Raw genomic sequence first — 9,052 nt, 5'->3', positions numbered from 1 at the left:
CTGTGACAAAGTCAGTTGTAAGTTCCAAGAAGGATAGGTAAATATCACTACAGGCAGTTAGAATTTTGCTTTTTAAAAAAATTTAAATTTTCCCCTGAGAAAACAAGAAAAAAAATTTTAATACAAAACTTATTACCTCAGGACATTGGCCATGTTGTATGATTTATGCACAGTATATTCTAGACACTAAAAAATACTAAATATACAACTTAAGCAGGAAAACAGAGGCTTGCTTCACAGTGGTTTAATATGAACAGAGTCGAGTATGACATTTTCTGACAGAAGAATCAACAGTTTGCTGAAAAAAAGCCCCGAGTCAGGATATATACACAGCAGAAATGGGGCCTCAGACTCTCAGCACTTGTGCACAATGAAAGAAGGAACCTTTTTTTTCAAAAAGTCTATAACAGAGAATACAAATCAAAAAGGCAGCAACAACAGCAACATTGGCGAGGTGGGAAAGGGAGCAGAGCCTCTCTCGAGGGGCTGCTCAGCCCCTGGCACAGGCTCAGCAGCTGGAGAGCTGTCTCAGGGAACGTCAACATCCAGATAGGCTCCAAATCCGTGTCAAAATCCAACCCTAATCTCTCTGATCAGGGTCATGTCAGAATCAGCAATCCTTTTCCCCAAGGCCTTGTATAGAAAACTCCAATCCTTCCATGATAGGGAGTCTAAGCAAAGAGCCCCCACTTTTCACCTGGCACAGAGTTAACTTGCTCTCATCCCACCACTTGGGACAGAAATCAGGCCCCAACAAACAAACCACCACCTCCCAGACAGAAGCTCAGGACAGCTGCCAGCCTCAAGAAGCTGTTTCAGACCCTAAGATTTAGGAAATTCACATCCAGCTGCTATCTCTAGTTCAACTTCTGGGGAAAATGCTGGAGTTGCATGGGAAACAAGTGCAGGCAGTTCAATAACCCTGTGACCAAGCTGGGGAGAGCAGCAACAGCTCTTGCCCCAGAGCCCCATTCGACAGCTCAAAGTGCTTAGTGAGAAGTCAGAGACTGTGTGGTTTGTCTGTGTGCTTCTGCCCAGTGGCAGCACTAAATAGGATAGGGGGGAAGGAGAATGGAAGGAAGAGAGTGGTGATGCCCTTCCCTACCACTGGGAGGAACCTAGAACATAATCAACTCCCACCCTTCACGGAGCTACCTGGTAGTAGTGGTGAGTTACCCCCACCCATCGAGCCACCAAACCTGCAAAGCTAACCCATAAAGTCGCAAGGGCTTGGGGAGGGAGAACTGCTGACCCCTATTAACTCACCTACTCGTGAGTGGGTAGCCAGAATGGGAAGCCACAAAAGGAGAGGGGCTAGGCAATAGGAGCTCCCCTACTGCCCTATGGCTTTCCTCTGACTCTGAAGCAGCCATGATGATGGGCCCAGAAAACCCACACAACAGAATGCTTGGACTCTAGGAGGATTACTGCCATGAAAAGCAACAAGGGAGAGAGAAAGGAACAAAAGAAACTGTTGAGAAAACTGGGAGCAGGCCTAGAGAAAAAAAAAAAAAAAAGGAGAGCTTCTAGTTCTCTATCACCTTTCCAAAAAGGAAAAAGTTCATGCAGGCAGGAAAGGCAGGGTTTTTCCCTGCTCAGTGTTCCTGGTTAAACCTAAGAGTAAGAAAAATCCCCTGGACTTGCAGCATCAGTATGTATCCAAGTGCCTTACCAGCACAAGATCCCCTCCCCCCACGGTTAGTCTTCTGGCATGGGTAAATGCCCAAGAAACTGCCTTCCAGTCCAATCCCCCCACCCACCCCTCAACCCCAAGCAAAGGGCATCTGACTGTGGTTTCCCACCTCTCCTCAGAGAAGAGGATCCTAGCAGAGTGCCCACACGGTGTAGTCAGGTACCAAGGAGCACAATGCCAGACAGTCTATGAGGCCAGGGGATGGGCAGCCAACTTCAGATCAAAGAGAGAGAGAGGCTTAGTGTAAAAACCAAGGTCATTTCAGCAGGAAAGTAGAGGGCAAGTGGTGAGAGGGGCTCCTACTGGCGCACCTTCCCAGGGACGTAGTTCCTGTCAATTGCCTCCTCCTGCAGGAACATGTGTAGGCAGCGTTCATTCTGAGCCAGTGGGTGCCCAGCAATTCTAGAAAGAGACCAAGATGGTTATCAGTAGTATTTGGAGTCAGAGAGAATTAGCAGAGGGATGGGAGTGTGGACAGGGGAGGAAGGGCAAGATCGGCCCTAAGGTTCAAGCCACTGGAGGACAGCAGTAGGGTACCACCTCAACCCTAATATTGTAGAGGGAAAGGGGGCATAGAGGGGCAAGGTAGGGAAATCCCTAGATACAACCAACATGTAGTGCTTTCTTAGGCCCTAACATACAGGATCAGAATTCTGCTCAAAGGAATGGAATTTTACCACCACACAGTTGGGACCACATCATAGTACCCATTACAAAAGATGAGGTAGACAAAACATAAAGAAGGACCATGACAGCAAAAGTAGCAAGCAGAGCCCCCAGGAACTTGGCTTACTTGTTAATAAACTGTTCAAGGCCCTGCCTCCTTTCTTCAATGAAAGACTCTTCAAAGATCCCTTCATCTCCTCGGAAAGGGAGCTGCCGCTTCAAGGCTTTCCCAGGCAGTGGTGGTACTACAATCTGCAGGCAGACACAAAATATCAGCCACATGGGAGAGAGACAGAGGGGGAACGAGATGGTAAAGCTCTGTATACCTCATTTCTTATTAGGCATAAGGCCCATCCTGTCCCACAGCCAGCAACTTGCAAGAACTAAGACCATAATAACAGGCAGGATGACTCAGATCAAATAATTAATCCAACTCTGTTTCGGTGGGAGGAGAGGTTTACCATCTCAAAAGAAAGGAAATAAACTCCAAATAATCATTTCTTTCCCATCCCCTATCATCCAAGAATTTAGCTAGGACTTTTCCAACACCATACTTCCCATTCTTAGCACCTATAGGAGTTAAGTTGTACAACTTTACTAGCTACTAAAAGTAGCTAGTAGTAACAGTAATAATTAAAAAAAAAATTGTCCTGAATTTACCACTTTCAAGTTTCAAAGGGTATCCCTCAGATCCAATATATTGAGATTTGGTAGATAAGAATGTGTTCACTCTTTCCATTCCCTTTAAGATTTTGTAGACTCTAAGACTATGTCTTCTTAGCCTATGTAGATCTTCTCCTCCAAGGGCACCACACAGAGAATGGGGCCATACCTTACTATCTCGTTCCAGCTCATTCTTCAGCCACTCAAAGTCACTGTAGCGCCGCCGTACACAGGACTCCTTCAGCTTGAAGATAGGTAGGTTTGTCTACAGGGAGGAAGAAAGAAAGAAGAGAGATAGCAAGTAATGTTCAACCTGTGGTGGCCACTTGTCAGAACCACTTCACCCAGTGAAGAAATAGCTCCTATGGACCATGCTCCCACACTCTTTCAAAACACCACTGAGTGAATACCAACCTTTACCACATCCAACCTCGTCACAGTTGGTGACCAGAAGTCCTGTGCTGCTTAGAATTTATCCTACAGATAGATTTGTATGTAAATATGTATATACAAGAGTTTTAACTGCAATTGGTTAAATGAATACGGTACACCTGTGTAGTGGAATGCGACACAACTATGAAAAGAACGTGAAAGACCTATATGCCAGTATGGAAAGATATTAAGTGGTAAAATCAAGGTACAGAACAGTAGCTTGTCTCTATTTGTGATTAAAAAGAAATATATGTATAAATTTATATTAATGAATAAAATATTTATGAAAAGATAAATAGTGATTGACTTTGGAATGCGGGGGGAGAGTCACATTTTTCCTTGTACAATTTCAATTCATCATGTGCATATATCACATCTTCCATTAAAAAGTGAATTTAAGTTCTCTGTAAAGAAGAGAAGGCATGTCCAAGGCATGCCTTCTTCTGATCTTCCTGTCCAAATCCTTTCCATTCTATAAGTCCTCACTCAAGTTTCACTTCATACAGGAAAATCTCCTGACAACACCAACTGGATTTATTGGTCTCCCTCCCCTCTGAACTCCTGTGACTTTTATACTTTGGTATTGTACAACACACTATTATTTTATGCATTATGTTGTTTTGTCCACCTAACTACATTACAATCTCATTAAGATTAGGAACCATGACTACTTCTGCATCTTCTAAAATGCAAAATATGCAAGTTACTCAATAAAGACTCAATTACTTGAGACCTTATGTATCTGTTTATCCTCTCCTTATCTAGAAAATGCAGACAAAATAGCCATTACATAAGTTGGCTTACCATAGCTTGTCCCCTGATATAAATCAGCTGATTCCCATATCTTAATCACCGAGAAAATTCCCAAGGCTCTAGTGGCAACATGAACCCCCTGACAAAGTCCTGATCTTCACTTCTGTTTACAAGTTCTAAGCAGAAATGGCCAACCACACGTACTACTATTGACCATATTTCCTGCTAGTCAATTCAGATCGGTATATGGGTAATAAAAGGAACTAGTTCTCTCCTTTCTCCACTCTTGGCAGGAAAAGAGGATCTTGGAGCTCTGCTAGAGCTTCACACAGTCCTCACTACATCATGCTTTATAGACCTGGAATCTGGAAATTGTTTTTCAGAATACAGTTCTGATATAGGTCATCAAAAGCCAAATAACTGGCCAATTTATATTAGTTACAACTCTACCCATGAACGTCAAGTCCAAGGAATGTCAATGGGTTGAAATGGAGAGAGATACACGTAAAGTAATATTTTATTACCTAAACCATTCTATAAAAGAATAAATAAGAAACTGGAAACAGTGGTTTCTTCAGAAAGGGGAATCTCTGGAGGGCAGAGGAGGGAGGGAGACTTAGTTTTTACAGTATACCTTTTTGTACCTTTTGAATTTTGTACCATGTGCATGTATTAACTAACCAAAATAAACCATTATAGAAAAAATTCTCAGAATCTTGCAAGAAAAAGCTCTTCGGTCTCACGTGATTTTAGGTTTCCATCAGAGTTCATTACAGATACTGCGATCCCCAAACTGTAGAACCTTAACTAGTAAACTTACACAGAAACCAACAAAGGATCAAATAAAAGAAAAAAAGTGCTGAGTAGATTCTTCAAGACACCCACTGCCATTTTGTGGACTTCCTCCTTTGACTCATAAAAATGCTATCCCCACAGGATGGTGACAATAATGGCCTTTCATCTCAGCACCTACCCATCTAAGAAAGGGGCTACGACATACTAGGATAGTCTCCTGGCTCCAACCAACAAATCATATGAGGAAGCCAGGATTGTGCAGTACAGGATATTGAGAGTCCTTTGGCTCTGATCAACACAAAGTCAAGTGAAAGGAGAGAAAGAAGCAACGTTCAATTCCACAGGACAAATTATGTTTAAGAAGTTCCACGTCATGTAAGGTCACCATAACACCTCTCTAGACTCCCCATTGCGGGGAAGGGGAGATTCCTTCCTGAGCAAAATGAAAGAGAACAGCTTCAGAGATATTTAGCTATTATACAAAGAAAAAAAGTCAGCGCCATCTGCTTCTACTATACTATGTGTATAGTATAGTAGAATGGGCTGTGCCTAACTCCCACAGCCCATTCTCTAAGTCTCATGCTCCCTATAATGCATACCATGATCAATCACTTAAAATAGCAATTTAAAACCAAATGATTTTACCAATGATTTTAACTCCAAAACAGAGTTCAATAAAAACATTAAAAGCCGATACAACCATACAAATTAACATAAACAACACAAATTAACTCAAACCCACAGAACTAGGAACCACCATCGACTTCATTATCATTATACAGTTTGAAATTGTGGAAGGGACTAATGAAAAACTTAGTAGGTAGAAAAATTTTGCACACTAAAGTTTTGCAACTAAGCCTTGTCAAAGGGACTAAAGTGTAGTCGAAAGAGTCAGACCAACCTGGGTTCAAATCTGAGCCCCATTTTACATGTACTTGGGCAAGTTACTTAAACTACATTCCTCCTCAGTTTCCCATTTGTAAAATGGAGTTTTTGTAAGGATTAAGATAGAAACTAAAATCTGGTTCAGTGCCTGACACATAGTAGGCACTAGGTGAACAGTCCCTATTGTTATTAGAATACCTGAAGTAGCTATTTCGTACATAGTACCTAAGGCTCTCGGGTAATGCATTCAATGACTCCAAAACCCTAGAGCGGAGAGCCGTTATACTGAACAAGTTATGCCCAGGCTCCCTCAGGTAATCAAGTTCTCTACCACTGACAAGTCCATGCCTGTATCATATTTTTTCTTTTTTTTGAGCCAGAGTCTCACTGTGTTGCCTGGGCTAGAATGCCGTGGCGTCAGCCTAGCTCACAGCAACCTCAGACTCCTGGGCTCAAGCGATCCTCCTGCCTCAGCCTCCCGAGTAGCTGGGACTACAGGCATGTGCCACCATGCCCAGCTAATTTTTTCTATATATTTTTAGTTGTCCAATTAATTTCTTTCTAATTTTAGTAGAGACGGTTTCGAACTCCTGAGCTCAAACAATCCGCCCGCCTCTGCCTCCCAGAGAGCTAGGATTACAGCTGTGAGCCACCACGCCCGGCCTTGCCTGTATCATATTTTGAAGGACCTAAATATGATTCTTCCCCAAAGAGATGATTTCAAATAGTTTTTATATAGACAAGTGTTTCTCATGTTTTGGTATTCACTTTTCTTTCTTCAGTTTGGACTTTGCCAAACTTGGAATTTGGAGATCATCATTTCTCAATTAGATTTCAAAGCCCTGGTAGGAGACCACATTTTCTTATTCAGTTCATTCCTTCAAAAATGAAAGCACATACACTCTTTTAGGTCTTCAATGCTGTTTGAGCAGGATGCTGTCCATGAGAACACTCTGACCTTCTAGTCTGAAAAGAAAACATAAGGAAAACTAGAAAATGGTTCTCAAACTTTTTCGCCTATAACTACCTCAACTGGGCAAAAGAACCTGCAAACCATGTACTCCATCTGCACATTTTATCCTTGTATTGTGGACTAAGTACTAGAGAATAAAGTCCTCTGTAATGCATGCTGGAAGAAGCCACTCCTGGGCAGTCCTGAAATGTCATTTATTAAAGTAACTACAGACCAAGGTCAGAATCCAAAAGGTTAATCTAGGACAGAAAGAAAAAATAGGCATTCATAGACAGAGAAACCAAATGAGAGCTAATAAATATTGAAGTAAACATTCTGGATACTTCAAATCTAAAGGATCAGCACAGGATGAGAGCAGTGACTGACAATCCACCAATCGCAGGGCAAGGTTTCATGATGAGACACAGCATGTAGTGCCTGAGAAAACTTAAGCATAAAACACTTCTCTCCTTCAGATGCGACTCCTACACAAGTCAGAGAAGCACTCAGTCTCAAGGAGACTCCCTTTCTTATTTCTGCTCCTACAAGCCCTACTCCTGTCTCCCTTTTCTGGAGTCTATCTTTCCTTTAACCGAAGGCTTTGCTTAACTCCATCATCCCAGGGAGACCTCATTAGGAAGAAGCCCAGCCTTCCTACCCTCCCTCTTCAGACCGACTTCCCACAACCTAGTTTAGTTATGAGACCCAGCGATTTATCTATATATCGCCTTGGCTTTCCATCCCCCAGCCCTCTTCCACCCTCCCTTCTTCCTTCTGTCGCTACAGTCATGATTCCTATCTCCTTGAATTCCTCACTCTAATCTTTTTCCATCCTCCCCACCCTATCCAGCCATGCTTCACTTCTTCCTCATGGGTTCTGTTTTCCCTCACCCCCGTCCGATGGAGTTTTCTGCATCCTCGGGCCACAAACCGAATCTGCAGAACTCTCTCCAAACCTATTAAGTCCCTAACCCCCAAATGACCCTTCAAGCTTCTTCTCCGCCGTTAGTTGTCCCCATGGCAGCCCCCTCCCCGCCCAACGCCGCCCCGTCCGCCCTCAGCTGTCTCCCTCACCCCGTGACTCACCCGCATGCGAACCTCATAGGTGGTGAAGCGCGCGCGGCCCACGCCCACCGTCTGAGGATTAAAGATGTCGATCTCCAGGAAGTTACTTGGCGGCCCGTAAGCGTCGGTCAGGTCCTGCGGCTTGGAGTTAAGGCGCCGAGTGTCAGCGACTGCCGTGTCCGACATCTTTCCGAAGGAGAGACTGGGACCGGGAAAGGGGGGTGGGGAACAGAGGCCGGAGGCAGGAGCGCGCACAGCCCCTCCCGCTTGCAAAATAACCAGCCAACCCACAGACAGCGGCGCCGCGCACGCGCGCGCACGCACGCACGCGCACGCCGCCCCGGCTCCGAGCCCTGCGCCCTGAATAGTGGCCACGCTGACTGCGGCGCGTCCTATAGAGCGGAGGCCTCATTCAGGCTTCCGGGTGGTGTTTGTGGCTGCCCCGGAACCTGCATCTGCAGTACGCACCACCCAATACCCAGGGAAGCACCACAGGCAGGCTCGGCCAATCGCCGCTCCGCAACCCAAGAAATTGTCTCCTAACGTGTATCAATCAGCAGTGGGCACTGCCCAGCAAGCTAGGATCCTACAGTGATAGGCCCAAGCCCGGTGACCTGAATAAGTCGGGGTTTTCCGCGAAAATAGAAGGGTGATCTCTGGAGGGTGAGGTTCCAACAATAGTACCAAAAACCTAGAACGCAGCCGTGCCACTTGCGCCACTGATAGTTTCAATTCATGCCACACACAATTGAGTGCTCACTGAGCACTATATATGGTACCAGGAAAGCAGCAAGCAACTAGAATGAAGTAAACAAAGATGACTTCTCAGTCTCTCTTTTCAGGAAAATTGGGCATATCTTAGCCCTCCACTTGTTACCACCTAAAAGCTAACTCCAGGTGTACTCTATATTACATCTCAGCAAATTGAGGGCATTTATTTCCTACCTTCTAACTCTACTCTGCAGAAGTCCATACTTGGCACTGCTCTGAGGTTGCTTGCAAACCATAATGGAGATAGAATAAACGTCTAAACGAAAACATCTATAGAAATGTTAATATTTATATGACTAATTTACACATGCCCGACATTAAGAGAGGTAAACTGGGTGGTGATTTCAGGTCATCATTCCTCCTCTTTTCCTCTGCCC

At 44.3% G+C, this 9,052-nt stretch overlaps 1 protein-coding gene across 1 annotated transcript; it reads right to left on the bottom strand.

Annotated features, from left to right (window-relative positions):
• Positions 1 to 229: 229 nt before the first annotated feature.
• On the bottom strand, positions 230 to 8,226 carry SNX12 (sorting nexin 12). Its single transcript, XM_012643622.1, has 4 exons — positions 7,926 to 8,226; positions 3,192 to 3,287; positions 2,487 to 2,611; positions 230 to 2,095 (listed from the first exon to the last, which is right to left on the bottom strand). Exons 1-4 carry the CDS (start codon positions 8,088 to 8,090, stop codon positions 1,993 to 1,995), a joined length of 489 nt encoding a protein of 162 aa, XP_012499076.1. The 5' UTR covers positions 8,091 to 8,226; the 3' UTR covers positions 230 to 1,992.
• Between the last annotated feature and the right edge of the window lie 826 nt (positions 8,227 to 9,052).

This window comes from Propithecus coquereli, unplaced genomic scaffold (assembly GCF_000956105.1).
Source record: "Propithecus coquereli isolate 6110/MARCELLA unplaced genomic scaffold, Pcoq_1.0 Scaffold101, whole genome shotgun sequence".
Lineage (NCBI taxonomy): Eukaryota > Metazoa > Chordata > Mammalia > Primates > Indriidae > Propithecus > Propithecus coquereli.
This window is presented reverse-complemented; position numbering and strand designations above follow the sequence as displayed.

What these genes read in the sequence shown, in the direction of transcription:
- SNX12 (XM_012643622.1), bottom strand. Translation starts at nt 8,090, where the DNA reads ATGTCGGACACGGCAGTCGCTGACACTCGGCGCCTTAACTCCAAGCCG. An exon ending in CCTATGAGGTTCGCATGCGG is followed by an intron (nt 3,288 to 7,925) that starts GTGAGTCACGGG and finishes TCCTCCCTGTAG; the next exon opens with ACAAACCTACCTATCTTCAA. An exon ending in CTTGAACAGTTTATTAACAA is followed by an intron (nt 2,096 to 2,486) that starts GTAAGCCAAGTT and finishes GTCTCTTTCTAG; the next exon opens with AATTGCTGGGCACCCACTGG.